This window comes from Pseudonaja textilis, chromosome 14, assembly GCF_049901715.1.
Source record: "Pseudonaja textilis isolate UNSWEBS1 chromosome 14, rPseTex1.2, whole genome shotgun sequence".
Taxonomy (NCBI): Eukaryota; Metazoa; Chordata; class Lepidosauria; order Squamata; family Elapidae; genus Pseudonaja; species Pseudonaja textilis.
The window spans coordinates 1,256,615-1,275,860 of record NC_142003.1 but is presented as its reverse complement, the minus strand read 5'-3'; the positions used below and the strand labels follow the sequence as shown (position 1 = coordinate 1,275,860).

At 52.6% G+C, this 19,246-nt stretch overlaps 1 protein-coding gene and 1 long non-coding RNA gene across 2 annotated transcripts; one reads left to right on the top strand and one right to left on the bottom strand.

Annotated features, from left to right (window-relative positions):
- Window positions 1–731: 731 nt before the first annotated feature.
- LOC148124665 (uncharacterized) lies at window positions 732–1,692 on the bottom strand. The gene is made up of 2 exons (XR_015739571.1): window positions 1,298–1,692; window positions 732–1,007 (listed from the first exon to the last, which is right to left on the bottom strand). It is a non-coding gene; the product is annotated as an uncharacterized LOC148124665 (long non-coding RNA).
- RAI1 (retinoic acid induced 1) lies at window positions 898–15,470 on the top strand. Its single transcript, XM_026704401.2, has 4 exons — window positions 898–6,642; window positions 9,623–9,716; window positions 11,685–11,734; window positions 14,422–15,470. The coding sequence occupies exons 1-4, from the start codon at window positions 898–900 to the stop codon at window positions 14,434–14,436; spliced, it is 5,904 nt and encodes a 1,967-aa protein (XP_026560186.1). The 3' UTR covers window positions 14,437–15,470.
- The last annotated feature ends 3,776 nt before the right edge of the window (window positions 15,471–19,246 follow it).

Sequence of the window (19,246 nt, the reverse complement as noted above, 5' to 3'; positions counted from 1 at the left end):
TGGGTGAGCTGCCGAGATAACCGAAGAGATGACAGCGTTTTAAATGGAGCATAAGCTTCATGCGATGCCTCTCATTTGCAAACCTGCCTTGTACCCACAGCTTGAAGGCTGACATGCTAGTTGTTTGCTGCGGCTCAAAGGAGTTTCCAATTCAGCCTGTGTGGTTTTGTTTTAAGCTCGTGAGAATATCCCAAAGCAATCACGCCTTTGCTTGCGCAAAGGGATACATTCCACATTTTGGTAACCCCCCCTGACTTTGTTGGACTGGGAGGCCTTTTACTGGGAATCGAGGAGGAGCTAAGCCTCCTGAAAGTTTAGCCACGCTGCCCCCATCGCCGGATTCCCACGAGTGGCTCCTTCAGCCGGGATTGATTCAGGCCTTAGGAATTGCCGTTCCATAGGCTGTGAATTCTGGTATCCATAAAGACAAAATGGCAGCTGTTCAGGGTTGGGGCCAAGCTATACGTCCTGCTTGAGGGCTGGAGAGAAATAGGGCCGGGCTTATTCTGTGGTTAGCGTGCTGGGCACCCACAGCCCTGATACCCTCTTCTGCCTTGGCTAAAATCCCTCCCTGGTTCCCCCAAGAGCAGGCTAAGCGTGAGTCTGTGTCAGTATAGAGAGACGGATTGTAACCAGCACACAACTGCATTGTTGACTCTATTTGGGGGAGAATGCAAAGCCGGAGTGGAGGAGAAACATACCCACCCACCCACACATAGAGATCTGCCTTCAACTCCGGCATTTGTTTATTTGTTTGCAAAGCAGAACCAATGACAAAGCCACAATTCAAGGTGAAAAGTTGGGCGGGGCAGAGAGAGAGAGAGAGGAGGGGGAAAATGCGTTGACTTTAATCCTCCAGTTTCTGCTTTTTCTCTCCGCAGATAACAAGGCCCAGCCATGCAGTCCTTTCGTGAAAGGTGTGGTTTCCATGGCAACCAGCAGAACTACCAGCCGACTTCTTCGCAAGATTCATCACGCCTGGAGAATTACAGGCATCAAAGCCCAGCCTGCGAACGTCAGAGGCTGGTGACAAAAGAGTATTACAGCCCCCAGCAGCCACCTCCTCCGCTGCCCCCGTTGCCGTACCAAGCCTTTGGTGAAAACAGCGCCGTGGAGAAGTACCATCGGGGAAGCAATAAGCCGTTACGCAGCCAGCAGCTGCCCAGCAGGCCGGCTTCTTTCCCCAATTACCCCATCCAAGAGAATAGCCCCTACCCTTCCCGCTACGCCGGAGAGGACGGCCTGCAGGGGTGGGGGTCCCCGCAGCAGCAGCAGCAGCAGCCTCCGCAGGCCTTACCTGGCGGGGTGGCCAAGTACGAGGACAACCTGATGAAGAAGACGGCGACCCCGTCCAGTAGCAGGCAGTACCACGAACAGACTCCCCAGCTGCCCTTCCGAAGTCACTCCTTGCACCTCCAGCAGCAGCCGGGACCCCAGCCCTCCCCCCTGACGTACCCCAAGCTCCCCAGGCAGAAGATGCAAAGCGAGGTGTCCTCCTCGCTCTCCTTCTCGCAGGGGGCCCACTTCCCGCAGCATTCCCAGTCCTTCCCGGCTTCCTCCACGTACACCTCAGTCCAGAGCGGGGGCCAGACGGCTCATTCCTACAAGAGTTGCAACCCTTCCCCTGCCCCACCCACGCATGAAAGGGGTCTGGGCAGTGCCACTAGCTTGCCTGCTGCACAACGGGTCCAGGGTTTACACAGCTACCAGCCCAACCGGATCAGCTACGAGCAGCAGCCGCAACAGCCGCCTCCTCCTCCACCCCCTCCCCCTCCACCCTCTCTGCAAGGTAGACACCATGCTCAGGAGGCGCTGCACTATCAAAACCTAGCAAAATACCAACATTATAACCAGCCAGGACAGAGTTACTGCCAAGCTGACGCTCCGGTGAGGACACCCGACCAGTATTACCAAACGTTTAGCCCCAGCTCGAGTCACTCTCCGGCTCGTTCCGTTGGGAGGTCCCCGTCCTATAGTTCAACGCCTTCTCCGTTGATGCCTAACTTAGAGAACTTCCAATATAGCCAGCAGTCGCTGACCCCTGGGACATTCCCAGCCAGCCTGGCTGACCATAGCCACTTCATGCCTTTGCTGAACCCATCGCCAACCGATGGGACCAGCTCCGATGCCCAGCCACCTGCCAACTGCAAGAACTTGTCGAAGGAGAAGATCCCCGAGAACCTCTTGTCAGATCTGAGTCTCCAAAGCCTCACGGCCCTTACCTCTCAAGTGGAAAACATCTCCAACACTGTCCAGCAGCTTCTCCTTTCCAAGTCCACGGGGATGCCACAGAAGAAGGGGATCAAAAATTCGCCAAGGACCCCAGAGCAGCTCAAGGGACAGCACTGCAGCCCTGAGGGCAACAATTACTCTGCAGAGCAAGCGGGGACTCCACACTCGGACCCCCTCAGTGCCCCCCAGTCGGTCCATGCTGAAACCCAAGACACTGATTACCTAAGTGGCTCCGAAGACCAGCTGGAGAGGGGCTTCTTGTACTGCAGCCAGAGCCGTAGTCCAGCTCGGGTCAACAGCAATTCCAAACCCAAGCCCGAATCTGTGTCCACCTGCTCGGTGACGTCTCCGGATGACATGTCGACCAAATCCGACGATTCCTTCCAAAGCATTCACACCAGCCTGCCGTTGGAGAGCTTTACCAAGTTTGTGGCTGGCGAAAGAGACTGCCCCCGGTTGCTCCTCAGTGCCCTTTCTCAAGAGGAGCTGGCATCTGAAATTATCGGTCTGCAGGATGCTATCAACGAGAAAGCAGACAAAGGCTGGGCCAATTCTCCTGCTCCAAACAAAGACCCAGACAAATCTCCTTTCCACTTGGAGAACCACAGGACTTGCCTTGATTCTGTGGTCAAAAGCCCCTGGTCCAACCAGGGGGACTCCAACGCTCTTGCCGAACCCTTGAAAATAGACAAAGGACTGGGGCGCAATAATGGGAAGAATTTCACTGAGGAGGTTTATGACAGCTCCCAGGTTTCCTTCACAACAACCGAGACGAAGAATTCCCTAAAAACCACCAGCTCTGTGGGCTACAACGCCAAGCCAAACATCTCAGTGGCCACCTCCAGTTCTGAGACCCCCGGAAGCTTCAGCTGCTATTCCAATGCCACTGCCAATTCAGTGAGTTCTGAAAATGCCATGGAGAACTTTGAGTGGCCAGACGAGAACCTCAGCGACACCTGGAAAGAGCTTGGGTCAAGCCTCCAATCTTCAGATCTTCCCAAGAGTTTATTCTCTGGCAAACTGAGTGAGCCTTCTGAGGAGAAAAAAAATGCCTCCTGCTTGAGTCTCTGTGGCCCTGAGGGGCCCAATGAAGGCGAGGGAATCACGGGCTTCAGCCAACAGCAGCAGGCCAGCAAAGGGGAGGCCTTAAATTATGATGAGGCCACAAGGACAGAGAGTGAACGATGGCTGGAGGACACGGCCAGGAACTCCTGTTCAGGAGAAGACTTCAGTGAACTCCCCATGATGTCTTCTCCAGACCTAAAAGAATCTGATTTGGAACCCGAGGAGTATTCCTCCTTGTGTGAATTAGCTGGCTCCGAGCAAAAGACTTTGACTTACGATGCCTTCACCCCTAAGCCTGCAGAGAACGCTCCAGTTCTTTCTCTCCAAGATACTCCAGGATCAGCAGAAGAAGCAACCCACACCGTGGAGAAGGAGAACACCGCTCCTCCTTCTCATTTGTCTGATCCATCCGTTCTCCTTTTAGGACCAGCAGTTGGCACAGACACGAAAGTGAAAAGCTGGTTTGAAACTTCTCTGCATCACTTGAAGTCCAAGGAAGAGTCAGCAGCTGGTGACAGTGTCCCTCAAGAGAAGACAGAGACACCAACTACCTTTCTGTTGAAGAAACAAGTCCTACCAGATAAGCTGACCATAACATCAGAACCAACCTCCAGAGGTAAAAGTCTTCGGAGCAAGAAGCTGCAGTGTCGGCTGTCGGGTGGAGAAGAATCTATTCAGTCCATGTCAAATCCATGTTCGGGCATTCAAGCAGCTGGCCTGGTGGCCAATACATGCCCAGCTCCCAACAACTTGATTGAAATGCCCAGTAAGAACACCCATGGCCAGACTCCCAGGTTCCCCACTGAAGGTTTGCCAGCCAGGATGTGTACCCGTTCCTTTACTGCAATGATCGAGCCGCGAATGCCAGACCCTCTGGAAGGTGCCAAAGCTTCAACTCCTCACGAGAAGTTGGCGGGCAAGAAGTCAATGTGTGTTTTGAAAGAGAGAGTGGCCTTCAAAGCTCGGAAGGCCAATGGGAAGACGTCACCAAAGCCCTGCAACCTGTCTCCTCCCCTGATCTCCACTTTGACCCAGAATGAAGATTCTGCTGTTCCCAAGGCCAAAGAAGCCGACCCTGTAGAAACCGAGATGAAAGATCAACAATCTATGATTCTCCGTTCTAGGACCCGGACTCAGGAGGTCTTCTACACCAAGAGAAGGAGAGAGAAAAACATGGTGGAAGTGGACTTCAAAACTGCCAAACTGCCCAGGAAGGTGTTCCCCAACCACCACCTGCCGGGGTCCTTCAAGATCAGCTCTGAGAAGGAGAGCAAGCTAGGCAAACAAATGAAAACCAGGCCAGAATTGGTCGGCAAGATAGTCGAGAGGCCACTCCATGCCCTGAAAAGAAAGTCTGTTTTCCTGCCCCCGATTCCCGCGAAGAAACGGAACCTGATCCTACGAAGCAACAATCACAGCAGCAGCAGCAGCAGCAGCAGCAGCGGGAAGGAAGAGAAGCCAGATGTGTCTTCGGGCCTTTTTAAGAGGATGCCGTCCTCCAGGCGAGCCAACGTGAAACTGTCCCCCAAGAACTCCTGCGAAGTGATGCTCAAGTCCCCCCAGGCAAAAGAAAACCCAGGGGTCTGCATCAAAATCACCTCCCGGGCTTCCTTCCAGGGCGCTATGAAGACCAAAGTGCTGCCCCCGAGGAAAGGAAGGGGATTGAAGCTGGAAGCGATTGTGCAGAAGATCACCTCTCCCAACCTGAAAAAGTTTGCCTGCAGAACGGTGGCCACCGCCATCCCCGTTTCCGCAGCCACGGCAGCTGCTGCCGCCAACAGTAATCCTCTCAGCCCTTCCCTTCCAGAGCGGGAACAGGCCTCAAAGAATACGAGCGGAACCCCAGCCGTGGGGGAAGCTCAGCCATTAAACCAGGCTTTGTCACAAAAGGTGCCCGCCGCTGCAGCAGCCAAGCAATTATGCAGAAACCCGAACAACAGATCCTTCAGAGGAAAACTAATGAACAGTAAGAAACTGTCCTCCAACTGCTTCCAGGGTGAGGCCTATTCATCTCCCGAGATGTTGCAGCTCAGCGGCGACAGCATGGCTGCGAGCACCGTCTGCCTGCTGCCCAAGAAGAGGAACAGAAAGGGGAAAGCTGCCTCCTTCCACGTGGCCAAAAATAGCTTGGAGAAGTGCCCTCACCTGAGCCCAGCTTTGTTCCTTGCTGCCCAAGAGAAACCCGGGGTGGTGGCGGTGGCGACGGCAGCTGGGAAAGGCGATGAAGGACAAAGGGAAGGGAAGAAGCCCAGAGGAGAAGACAAAGGCTTGGGAAGCACCGAGAGTGTGGAAGGGAAGTCCTCCCAGGCGCAAACCCGGGCCCAGAAGCAGCGAGCCCACCATGCCAACTACAACGGCTACACCAAGAGACAAAGGAAGCATCACAAGCGCCGGAAGGTCCAAAGCGTACCCTCGCGGTGCAAAAACAAGACCCGGCAACGGCACCAACAGCAGGCGCCTCTGCTGAGCCCCACGGAGCCCGAGATCCGGCTCAAGTACGTCTCCTGTAAGCGGCTGAGGGCAGACAGCCGGGCACCACCCTTCTCGCCGTACATTCGGATGGAGAAGTGGGATGAATTCCTCACCACCTGCACGGTCATCAACTGCCCAGCCGAAGAGGCGAAACTCCACAATCAGCAGCAGCAGCAGCATCACACTTCTTCGTTTTCTTCTTTGTCTGCCCAAGCTGGGCTTTTGGGGACCGCTTGTCTGCGGCCTCCAGCCATCCTACCTCTGTCATCCATGATGCACCTCGGGCCGGTGGTCTCCAAGGCCCTCAATGCTGCCTGCTTGGTCTGCTGTTTGTGCCGCCAGCCGGCCAACTACAAAGACCAGGGGGACCTCTGTGGGCCATACTACCCCGAGGACTGCCTGCCGAAGAAGAAATCGAGACTGAAAGAGAAGGTCAAAGTGGAAGCCCTGGGGGAAGGGCCTCCTCCCTCCTCCTCCTCCTCGTTGGCAGAAAGGCTGCTCAAAGCAACAGATAATAATTGCGCAACTGGTACGCTGGGTGGAAAGACGCCAAGGTTGGACAGTGGTGCTGACTCAGCGAGACAAAGCGCTCTGCGTTCGAGTTCAAGGGGGCTGTTTAGGAAGCTGCAAAGCTGTTACTGTTGCGATGAGAGGACAGAGGGAGAGGAGGCTACGGCTGGGGTGTCAGTAGCAGCGCTTGAGAAGCTTCGGAGGCACGAATGCGGCAAGGCTGAATCGCCCCTGCCGGACCCTGCCGGAGAGACGCAGGAGCACTGGGTTCACGAAGCCTGTGCTGTATGGACAGCTGGGGTGTACCTGGTGGCAGGGAAACTCTATGGACTGCAGGAGGCAATAAAGATGGCCGCGGACGTGGTAAGAGGAATGCCCTGAGTGCAATTGGGGTGTCCCTGGGGACAGAAACCATGACAGGCTCACCTAGTGCTGGTCAGAGACGAGGAAGCTGCACGGCAAGAGGCTGTGGTGGGAGGGGAGGAAGGCAGTGGGGTAGCCAAAATTGGGAGCTACTCAGATCTGTACCTGCAGCAGCCTTTGGGGAATAGCCAAGGAATCCAGCCAAGTCTGTCAGATCCTAATGATCCCACCTGGTTGCTTCTCGTTGGATCAACTCTAGAAAGTTTAGGATTTCTCCACGTAATTGTTCCATCGATGGTCTATCAGGTTTGTCTTCTTGCTTGGGAAAGCAGGTACCCCCTATAAGAACGTAAGAAGAACACGGCTGTATCCAAGTCCTGGGTTTGCAAACTTCAGACCAACTTAAGGTCCGAAGACTAATTAAGAAGAATATTTGTAGCTCAGGGTGTTCATGGGGGCTCCCTGGTGCGCCCTGAGCTTGTTTTCTTGCAGATGTTTCTTGACCCAACGAGGTAACACCATCAATGCTAGAAAGGAGTGGGGTTTGCAGTGGGGAGGAGGAGGAGGAAGAAGAGGAAGAGGAGAAGGAGGACCGTAAGGTCCTTGTTGCTCTCTGAGCTTCGTTGTTTTCTTGCAGATATTTCATTACTCAAACTAGGTAAAACGACACTGACTAACGCTGATGATGTTACCTGGTTTGGGTAATGAAACATCTGCAAGAAAACAGCCAAGCTCAGAGAACACCACGAACACCGCTCCAACCCAAGACTTGGATATAACTAGGTCTTCTTCTGTCCTTAAAGGGGGTATAATCATACCAGGAAGCTCGGGAAGAAACTCCTGTCAAAGTGACTCCCTGGGTGGAGGGAGGATGGGACCCTTCAGGAGAACAATCTCTGCCTCTCTCAAGTTGCTGGGGGCTTCCTGGAAGGGTTCAGATGGTGGCTAGAATGCCATTTCCGCTTGGTGCCTCTTGCATGCCCACCAGTGGAGCAGGAAGGCTGTGGGTCTTTGTCATGGATCATGCTGGGGTATGTTATGCCTGCTCATGGAGGTTCCTTTAGGCAAGAGTTGGTGGTAGCTGTGCAACTTTCTGTGGATCCCCCAAAGTGTAACAACGAGAATGATCTGCCCCTTGTGAGTTTTCTGTCCAAATATCCACATTTTTTTTCCAGCGGATCCCACTAAATAGGGATTTGAGGAGCTCACGCTGTCAGGGTAGTGCAAGGCATGGCTGAGAAATATAAGAAACCAGAGAGGGCACTGTGCACCAGGGGTGTGTGTCTCTTGGGAAATAACCCAGGACCTTCTAAAGGAAGTAGATAATGTGTTGGTCTCTCTTGCTTGCTTCGGGCCCTCTCAGCTGCTGTACAAGGCGGTAGATCTTCTTCTCTCTCAGGACTTCGCTTGGCTGGTTTTTTCAGACAGTAGCATCTTTTATTTTTTTATTTTTTTTTGTAGAGGGCATCTCCCCAAAGTAAAGGTTTTGCGGCCCCTTCTTCATCTGGGACACATTTCTTTCTAACCCACCGTCCTTTCGCCTGTTTCCAAAGTATCCTTCAAAAAAGCGGAGTCTCATCGTTGAGAAGCGGTCTCTGCAAGCCGTGTTGTCCTCATGAAATTAGGAAAGACGCGTGTTAAGAGACTGGACAGCATCTGCTCCACGTAGATGGTCAGGAAATTGGCGTCTCGTTTAGCCAAGGGGGGGCTTGGAAAAAAGCCCCACCATTCTGCAAAAGAGGAAGAAAGAGACAAAGCCTGAAATTTTGCTGAAGGCCATCAGTGCTGGGACACACGTGGGTGTTAGCGGCCAAATTCAGGGACCTAAATCTCAGGTCGTTTTTGTGGGCCACCCGGCAGAGGGCTCACCTCATCAGGGCCTCTGAGGCAGACTTGTGGAGGAAGATCTGCCAATTGGTCAAGGCCGCCCTTGGCAGATCTTCCTCCATAAGGTAGCCACCCTTTTTTCTGACCCTGGCGAAGCGGGAGTAGTTTTAGGAAGCAACTCAGTCCAGGATCTGAGCACCTTCAAAGGTCCATGTTGAGTACCTGCCTGAAACCATGGCTAGCTGCAACCATGGGTGATCCCAAACTCCCCCAGTACTGATAACCAAGACACCCCCTTTCCAAAGTCCTAATGTCGCTATTTTTAAGTGTCTGCAGTACAGAAGATCACGTTGTGGTTGTGGGTTGGAAAAAAGTTACTATTAGTGCGTGCAGTTGAATTGCGGAACGTGAGCCAGAAGTGAGGGGGCTTCAGGCAGAATATGGACAGGTGTCAAACTGGGGAGGTTTTCATTTGCTTCCTTGCATGCATCAAAATTTTATGCCATAAAAAGTCTCTTTGGAAGTTCACTCTCACTCCCACCATAGGACATATTCCCCAGCAAGGCTTAAAACAGCTGGTTCATCCCTTGGCTGTACAAGGAACTGCCAGAAAAACGACATTGCTTACACGTAATTCTGGTGTTTCTTTACCTTTATAAATAACACTGGTGCGAAACAGAGACCCTACATTCAGTGAGTTCCCAAGTCAGGAAACTTTCTCAGACGTGTAAATTTCGTCAGATGTGTCACGAATGAGCTGTGCATGCCCAAGAGTGACTCCTGTTAGGGCTAAGTTTTACTAAAGTGGGATCTGCTAGAATTCCTTTGCAAATCTGTCAATTCCAGCCAACTTCGCTAGATGGTTTGAGCAGCGCGACGGACTCCAGTAATATGAAAATGAGGGTTCAATTATGCAATAAGAGGATGCAATAAGTTATGTTTTCTGGCACAAGGGAAGGACAACCGTCACAAATTCCAATTAGTTCAGGTAAACGTCAAGGACGTTGAGCCTCCAGGAGGTGACCTTGGCCCAAACTCACTCTGGATGGAGTGGAGGTTCTTGTCGGAAAGCTGCTTTGGGTAGAGTCCAGCTCCGTGCCACCGTCTGGGGCTCATGGACTTTCTCTTTTCTTCCCCTCCCTGCCGACTGCAGAGGTGTTCCGGCTGTCAACGAGTCGGGGCGACCATCGGCTGCTGTCACAAGGGGTGCACCCAGACATTTCACTACACATGTGCCCTCGACGAAGGTAAGCGTCTCACAGGTGGGAGGCGAAGAATTGCAAATCATTGGGGAGCTCTCTGCTCTTCAGGCAGGGGGTGTCCTCGGGGTGCAGAGCCCGAAAAAATCAAGATGGTGGCCGTCTCAGGGCCACCAAAGTCCCACCTGTTCTTTTTAATGTCTGCCACGTGTGCACCTAAAAAGCCAAGTGAGTTTTGATCAGTGCTAAGGCGCTTCTCCCAAAGGGTCTTTTCCAAAAAGCAACTGGGCTTTCCTGGGTTTCCCCCCCCCCCCTTAAAAACCTTTTGCTCCGCATCCAAGAAGCTTCCTCGGTTCTTCCTCGGTTTTTCAGCTCAGAACTGAAGAAGCTCCTTGGATGAGGAGGGAAACATTTCCAAGGGGGGGGAAAAAAACCAAGGAAGTCCAGTTGCCTTTTGGAAAAGCACCTCTGGGACAATTATGGGCTGGATGGTTGAGTATCTCCGTAGTCAACGAGGGCAGCTAGCAGCGTGGTTTTTCCTCCTGGCCAGCCTTGCCTTCGAGGTAGACCCGGTGAGGAAAGGAGGCTTCCAGAAATGCTCTTCCCATGTTACGGGGTGTCACAGCAGCATCTCGAAAGGCTGCCAGGTTTGGCCTTTGACCCCCCCCCCCCTTTACTCCAAAGAGAATCAAGCTGGAAGGATTTGGAGTTTCTTTCTCCTGCTTCCTTCCCTCCCTCCTGGGACCGAGCTGCTTATTTTCCCTTGACGGCTCCTGCAGACCTTCCGTCAAGGTTATCTCTCCATTCCGCTACAGGATGTGAGAAACACACCTCATTTTGAAGCCCGTTATTTGAAATCCGGAAAGGGAGGGGGGGGAGGGAGGGAGGGAGGGAGAGGCACCGCGCATCATCACAGGGCAAAGAAGGAGGAAACTGGAAAAAGACAAGCCGCGGGTCCGCCTCCTTCCTCTTCTGGTGGCTGCTGCGAAGAACATCCCTGTTGCCGTTTGAAAAGGCGGGAGCAATGCCGCCGCCGAGCCTTTGGAAGGAGCTTCCCTTGGAGCAAAAGAGCCCTTTTTTTCTCTCTTTTGCTTGCTTGCTTGCAAGTATTTAGTTGCACAACTGCAGTATTCCTGCAGCGAAAGGGCCCAGCCTGGAGTCTCAGGGATGCGGGTCTCCGAAGGGGGCAGGTGTGGAACTGTCCTTTCCAAGGCAGCCCAAAAAAGGGGGAATTATTCAATAGACGGTGGGTTGAAATGGTAGATGACTCCCTCTCTCTCTCTCCCTCCCTCTCCCCCTCCCTCCTTCTCTCTCTCTCTCTCCCTCCATCTCCCTCCCTCTCCCTCCCTCCCTCTCTCTCTCTCTCTCTCTCCCTCCCCCTCTCTCTCCCTCCTTCTCTCTCTCTCTCCCTCCATCTCCCTCCCTCCCTCCCTCTCTCTCTCTCTCCCTCCATCTCCTCCTCTCCCTCCTTCCCTCCCTCCCTCTCTCTCTCTCTCTCTCTCTCTCTCTCTCTCTCTCTCTCTCTCTCTCTCTCTCTCTCTCTCTCTCTCTCTCTCGCCTGCAGTTGGAACAAGCAAAGAGTTAGCTGCCCATTTCCTCTTTAGGAAGGTGGCCAAGAGAACTGGGGAGATAAAAGAGAGGAATCTGGCTGAGATTCCGGTAGAAAGAGGAAGGAAAGGCAAAGGGGATTTCCTGAATGAAGGAAAGAAAAAGGAACGGCCGGATCTCAGGGCCTCTGGAGCCTCCTGGCTGCTTTCTGAGCCCGTTTTTTTTCTCACCGACCTTTCACGACCCAACTGGGTATCATCCTCAGTGCTAGAGGTTGGTCCCCGCTCCCTCCTAGCCCTCACTAGTTGGGTCATGAAACGCCCGCAAGAAAGCCACCAAGCTCCGAGAGCAGCCAGGACGCCTCACTTCAGCCCTGAGCCCCAAATATTCCCCCCACGTTCTCCTTCGTGGGCAACCCGGGACCTCTTCCGTTGACATTTCCCTGCTCTCTCTCTCTCTCTCCACCAGGTTGTTTGTTAGCTGAGGAGACCTTCTTGCTCAACTGCCCTAAACACAAGGTAGGTGCTCAGGAGCCGAGGAGGGGATCCGGACCCCCTCCTCTCCCAGCCCCTTCTCCGCTCGTTTCTTCCCTCCGCCTTCTGCCGTCAGAAGGTCTGCAAATATATGGTGATGCGACAAGGGGTGCAGCTGAACCTTCCCAGGTTTAGTTATTATTCATTAAGGAAATGTAGATAAGCCCCCCCACCCCCCCCACCCCATGTTTCTCTGCTCAGCCTCCCCCAATGACTGTGCTTCTCAGCCACATCCCCTGTCTCTTCCTGGAGCCCCCTCCCCTCCTCTCGCTTCCCAGGTCCTGAGAAAGGTGGGCTCAAGAAAGGCAGGAGGGGAGGGGCATTCCTTCTGCCCGCCCCTTCTCTTTTCTCTCTCCCCCACCCCCCACCCCCAATTAAAGGCTCCGGAGACAGTCCTGGAAAGGCCTCGTCTGGTCTTGTTGAAGATTCACTGTCCAGACCTTGGCATGTAATTGAATCAGTTCACTGAGTATTTCCTGCTAGCCTTTTCCTGGCAGGGGGAGGGAGAGGCGGGGGGATCTGGGGGCTGCAGGAATCTGGAGACCCCCGGAGAGCAACAGCAGCAAGAGAGAAAAGTAGATTAATTTCTTCCGAAAGATTATTCTGGACCAGAGGCCTCCAAACTTGGCCACGTTAAGACGGGTGGACTTCGACTCCCAGAATTCTCCAGCCAGCTATGCTCAAAGATGGGGCCCGCCCCACATCCAAGGCTGAGCCATTGGTCTTGGGGGGTCCCTGGGGCCTTAGAGAGAAGTTTGCTTCCACCCAACATAGAGACGGTGAAGACGGAATCACCCGGCTTATTCTGATGGATGAACCCAGCCAATTCTGACCCGCCATTAAACCATGGCTTATGTTCTAGAGGGTCTCCAATCTTGGCCAGGTTAAGACAGGTGGACTTCGACTCGCAGAATTCTCCAGCCAGCTATGCTCAAAGATGCGGCCTGGACACATCCAGAGAATTCTGGGAGTTGAAGTCCACCAGTCTTTTTTTGTTGTTGTCGTTTTTTTCCAGTCCACCAGTCTTAAAGTGGCCAAGTTTGGGGAGCCCTGTTCTAGAGCATCCCCATCTAGATCACGGCCAAGGACTCCTCTGCCGGCCCCTCCTTCCAGTGCTGTTGCGACTTCCAACGGTCACTCAACGGGCGGATGTAAGTCAGAGGCCGTCTGTGCAGGAGGCAAGGGAGGATGTTCGTGGACAGGAAGGTGGAGGCGAAGCTGAGGAGCGCTCCTTCCAAAACAGCCTCCCTGCCTCGTGCTTTGCTCTCGTGGACGGTTGTGCGCTGTAAATCCACGGGACCTTCAGGTTTCTAATTGTGCCTCTCAGAGGATTAGAACCGGAAGAGGCACTTTGGGGGTCTGTTGGAGAACTGTTGCCCCTCTTGCCCCAAATGCCGCCACGTCCCTTCGACCGGGCTCCCAATCTCTCCTGCAGGAAACCAGTTCACAGAATTGTCTTGCTCTTCTCGAGCGGCCGGGGAAGAGAGAATTGCGGGGTGTGGGGTGTCCCCAATCCTTCTCCCTGGAGTCCCCTCATAGCTTTGTCTCCAAGGGCCTTTGACACCCCCCCTACCCCCCAAAAAAGGTCTGATTTTGAAGCCTGCGCTTGAAAAGAGGCAGCCCTCGTGTGTTTAGAGGGGAGAGCAGACGATTCTCAGAGGAAACTTCCAGACCTGGCAGGATATTCTTGTCCGTTCCGGGCCTTTCAGACGTCAGATAACATCGCCTTCCTGGCCTGGGTGTCTATTTTTATTTTTCTGCCCCAGAAAAGAGGAAAAGAAGAAACTTTCCCCTGCTCTGGTTTCTCTTTCTAGCTGGCACCTTGGCGTCTCACAGGCTGCAAATCCAGGCGGCGCGTGAGAAGTCCTTTGTGTGTCCCAAGGGAGGAGAAGCGGGGGGGCATGGGGTAGACCCCCAAGGGTCTCCAATTATCTGAGGCCCAAAGGGAGGAGGGGAGGACCAGGAGATACCCTGGGGAAAGCCTCCCTTGACTCAGACAGATTTCGCTGCTGCCCTCTTGTGTCGCATCAGCCGCCAGCCTCCCTTCTTTTGAAACGGAAGGAAGGAAGGAAGGAAGGAAGGAAGGAAGGAAGGAAGGAAGGAAGGAAGGAAGGAAGGAAGGAAGGAAGGAGGGAGGGAGGGAGGGAGGGAGGGAGAGAGAGAGAGAGAGAGAGAGAAAGAAAGAAAGAAAGAAAGAAAGAAAGAAAGAAAGAAAGAGAAAAGAAAGAGAAAGAAAGGAAGGAAGGAAGGAAGGAAGGAAGGAAGGAAGGAAGGAAGGAAGGAAGGAAGGAAGGAAGGAAGAAAGAAAGAAAGACAGAGGAGGGAAAGAGGCCATAAAGCACCAGCAAGAATTGCGAGGATTCAGGGGGAGGAGTTCACAGCCAACGTGAATTTATCCCGATGAGGGAAATGGGGGGCTCTTCTAAAGGCAGCTCCCCCCTCCCAAAGCCAGGCTGGGTGGAGCACAGATGCCCTCCAGGGTCAGCTGGAAGTGGCCAAATCTTATGGTGGGGGAGGCTGTTGACCCCCAGCTTCTTCTCGGGGTGGGGGGAGGCTTTGGTGTCCCGACAGGGCTGCAGAGAAACAGCCAAGGCAAAAATAGTCCAAATAAACTTTCGGGGTGCCTGTTTTCACTCTTCCTTTTCCTTCTTTTTGGTCCCCTTTTCCTGCAGACGCAGCTGCTATAATGGACCCCCCCAAGAAGGGAAGTGCCAGCTGCTTCTGCTGGAGTCCCGACCCAGCGAGGAGGGGGCTCTGCTTCGGCACACCCCTTTGGAGTAGCTGCAACCAAGAGGAACTCTGGACGGAAGGGTCCAAGGAGGAGCCCAGTGCCCCCCCCCCCGGGCCCTGTCCTCCCCCCACCCCCGTCCCTCCCCTTTGCAATAGTACTTCTACTGTGAATGGACCTGGCCAGCCTCGCCTCCCTCTTCGCTCAGGCCTCGGCAACTTCCTTGCAAGCTGACCCCAACGGGCACAAGACCCCCCAACGCCCCTGATGTCCAGCTCCTGGGAACCTTCCTTTCCCGCCCGTCAGGAAGCAGGCCGGGCCGGTGCAGTGCCCCCCTTCTTCCGCTCCGGACTTCTTCCATTCCAGATTGGTGCAGGAACCACCACAGAAATCCCCATCCTCCCCCCCCCGGTTACTCCATTCCTCTTGGGAGGGGTTTCGTGAACCGATTCAGGGGAGAAGACAAACTCCTCCTCCTCCTCCTCTTCCTCCTCCCTCCCCTTCCTAACCCAGGAGCTGCACCCAAGACTGATCCAGCTGGCATCTCCCTCGGCTCGGCCACTGACCCCACCTGTCCACACCCGGCTCGTCTGGAGGAGAGTCTTGAGCACTTTGGAAGGGACATCGGATGGCCGGAGGTGACCGGCAGGCAAGGGGGTGGTCAGCACGTCCCAAGAACATTTGCTCGGGTCTCTTGGTCTCCGGCCAAGAGAACGGACTCGGGTCTCGGACGCCAGGAGCGAAGCGTTCGGACGTCCCCGGCTCCCTCCTCTTTCTCTTGGGCCCAAAGGCTGGGCTGCAGGAGGCCTCCAGGTCCACTTTCTTCTCTGTTTTCTGATCTGATCAACTTTTTGCCTTCAGCGAACCTCATGGTGTGTGTGCGTGTGCGTGTGTGCGTGTGTATGTGTGTTTTCTGTATATAGATGTGATCCACGTGTACAAAGAAGCACCCCGAACCTTTTGGGGGGCAGCAAACAAGGTTGCATCACTTGAGTTCGTTTTCGCATTTTTGTTTTTGTTTTGTCCTTATTCCCTCCGACTCCTACAGCCTAACATGTCATTTGCCTTCTTTCTCTCGCCCCCTCCATGTCCGGTTCACACCCCACCCTGCGCCCCACACTCAAACCAGGAAAGGCAGGGACCCCCCTAGACCAGCACCCTGAAGCTTGGGAACTGCAAAAGACGGGTGGGCTTCAACTCCCAGGATTCTGGAAGTTAAAGTCCACCTGCCTGGAAGTCCCCAAGCTTGAGAAACGCTGAATTCTGGAAGTTGGAAGTCGCCATATATCGAAATTCCCTACGTTGAGAAATGCAAGGGGATTCTGGGAATTGAACTCCTCACGTCCTGAAGTTCCTGAGGTTGAGAAACACTGTCCTTGTGTTGAGAAGAGACAAACAGCAGAAAGCGCTCCATTGAAACTCGGCCGAGAGTAATCATCTCTGATTATTTCACTGCCCACCCTCAAGTCAAAATGGAGGACGGAATCGGAGGTTATTACGCTCCCACTTGGCCGCTTGGCACGCGATGTTTTGAGGAAAAGCCGCTGGGTGCTCTGAGATTTGCAGGATTTACTAAGGAGCTGGGCTGCTCCGTGCATCTTGATGGCCGCTGAAGCGAGCTCACCTGTTTTTGTGCATTACAGATTACAACCAGTTGCATAGTGACCCTTCAAAGTTACAATGAATGTCCTCAGAGCTGCTTATGACTTGGTTTTGAAGTTCGGATGTCCATCCCTTTCCCAGTTACCTGGTTATATTTGGGCCACTTGGTAGTTGGCCTGCATTTATCTGTTTACAGTTTCCTATGGTCACATGACCACAATTGATGATATTTCTGGTTGGGAACAGGCATTTACTTTCGGTTTCAGGCAAAAAAACCCAACCCCTGCCCAATGGGTACAATGGGCTTATACAACAATTGTGATGTTTGTTTAATCCTGGCTTCCTGACTTCTGACATGCCTATGGTTATCCGGAACCTTAGTAGGCCGTGAATGTTCTTGTCCTCAGCCATCTGCTCCCCTCACTGCCTTCGTGAGTTGTTGGATCCCATCAAAGCTTTCCTACAATGGATCTCTCCTAATTTGATATGACTACAGCTCCCAGAATCCCTAAGTAGCCTGGGCAAACCACCCTAGACATCTCTTCCTGGGTTTGGTTGAAGTTGTGATGACACAAAAGATGAAGCACTCTTGACCCACACTCATCCGTTTCCTTCTTGACTCCTGTCACGGAGCACACGTCAAGCCACATTATGTAGCTTACTGTGCAGTGTGAACCTAAAGGGAATTCTGTTTGGAGGAGTGGAAACCGGTATTGAAACTCCAGTTTCGGTTATGAGGGCTCTCTCTTTGGGGTTCCAACAACACCAGAAGCCATCATGCACCCATGTCCGTTGTTGGCACTTGTGCAGTTTGAAGCAACTTATTTAGCTGTGGGCATTATGCAAACCCAGCCAGAACCCCAAGCAAAACAGAAGCATAGCTTCTGTAGACATTATTGTCCCCATTATTGCTAAGTAGGGCAGAGCTTGTCTTTGGGGCTGATGTTGAAGGCCAACGGGAGGAGGAGAACTTACACAGGACAACAAACAACTCTAATTGATGCCCTTCTGGACTTCACAGGGATTACCTCAATCCGACAGTGCCCTTGGTTACTATGAGCCTTGGGGGCAGCATCCAGAACCATCCAACCATTACCATCCAAAGACCATCAAGATCCCCTCCAAGGTAGGGAAAATTGTCTTGAAGAGTTCCTGAAATGAGCAACTTTATAAAGGTTTTGACTGGTTGGCTATTAAGCCAACCTTTTGTCCTTTTTAAGGCACCCCTAGTCCTTCAGGTGAGGTGGGCAGTGTAGACATTGGATGGATAAATCAATCTTGGGCAAGGCCAAACTCTACGTTGGGTCAGGGTGGGAAGGGACTCGCTCCTGGGGGCTTCTAGAAGACTTTGAAGGAGCAGCTCTACATCAGACTCGCTCTGATGATTAACCTGGGAAGGTAGCAAGCAAAGGACACCTGAGTTGCATAACCTGTATATATCCTCCCCAGCTCTCATGACAGTGTTGTACAACCCAGTAAGAGGGGGAGCCCCCTCCCCCCACTGCCATCCCACCTCTGCAGCATCAAGTCCGATGGGGCCAAATCTCCCTGTCCTCCTTCATCCGCTTGGTTTTCTTGGTTGTCGCTGTGAAAGAGCAACAGTTCGCACTGCCCTCTGCTTGTAAACCTTTCTGTACACGGTATTCTGTGCGCGTCGCTCACTGTCTCCGCTACGCCGCCCTCGCGGCGTGCCCCTCCAGGTTTGCTGGCAGAGGAATGCCCGTTTCAGAAGCACACCTTCAGACGGCAGGCGGAAGAGACACCCCCCCCCCACCGCCCCACCCACCCCGTCCTCATCCCCACAATTCCGGCTCTCTTTGAATGGAATCTTGTACATAATGACTGTAAAATGGCAAACATGTGTGTATTATATATATTGCCTCATTCTATAGTGTATATATATGTATACATATACATATATATAATATATATGAAAGATGTAAATGTTAAAACTAGTGTTCTTATTTAGTATATTGCTTCACACTGAAGATTGTGTGTAACAAGCTGTTTCTAAAAGAAGTTTATTTTCCTTAAGAGTTAAAAAAAAAACAAAGAAAAAAATCAGGTCATTGCATTCAGAACACCAATAAAGATTCAGCAATTGTTTTGGACATATGGCGAGTTCCCTAATCACCTATTTTTCAGCCATCTCCTTGGGGTGGGGTGGGGAGATCAGATCCAAGCAGAGGAAATAGATCACCACACCTTTCCAGAAGCTGCACACGGCAAGATTCCTCAAGAATTCTTTGCCGGTAGAAGTAGGGTCGAAGCCCGCTCAACGTCAATTGAGGACAATACTGGTGGACGTTTCCAATAGAGTTGGGCTTGGGATGGCCTGGACCATATAATTTGCTAAGATAATGATTGGGTTTTCACATCAACCGGAGCCACAAAGTGTTCCACCCCTCCTCTCCTTGCCAAAGAACGTGTTGTGCAAACCCTGTCAACATTTGTGGACACTGTTTCTGCAGTGCAGTGCGTTTGTCCTGTGTGTGGATAAATGTAGACTTATTTTAGAAAGCACCACAGAAGGTGGCAGGGTTTGCAACCCGTTTCCACCAGCATCTTGTGGCTTGAAGGATGCAACCACCTTAGTCCCACGTGTGACCCGTGTAGTCGGTCTGAAGGCATTCATTGCTCAACAGAAAAGTCTACTTCACCATCTTGATGGACTCTTGTGAGGCCAACCTTATACTGTTGAAATAGAGTGAGGTGTTTTTCCAGTGTGAGGTCAGTTCAACATATATCTGCTGGCCAATAACACCTCTTGGCTCTCTCAAGATGTTTTCACGCTAACAAAATACAATTGCTGTCTTCACAGAACATGCCACACTCAGATCATATGATTAAATGAGATTGCCTTCTTCACATTAAAACCATGAGCTCTGGAGACCTGCCCCACTGTGTGCTATCCGATCCATTTTTTTCATCAAGCCCCTTTGGATGTTGAAACCAATTCTTTGAAATGTCCAAAAGAATCTGCCCCACTGGCCCAATTCAGATATGAGAGTTGCTTCGTCATTCGGGATCACGGTAGACTTGAGTCCTCCTGGACTGAATCAAGCCCAAATGTCATGGTTCTGTGGAAAATGCCCCCAGAAAGCTTTCAACTAGGGTAGGAAGAAAGCAGGTCGCTCCCTCCCATACCTTCACTGCCCCATATGTGT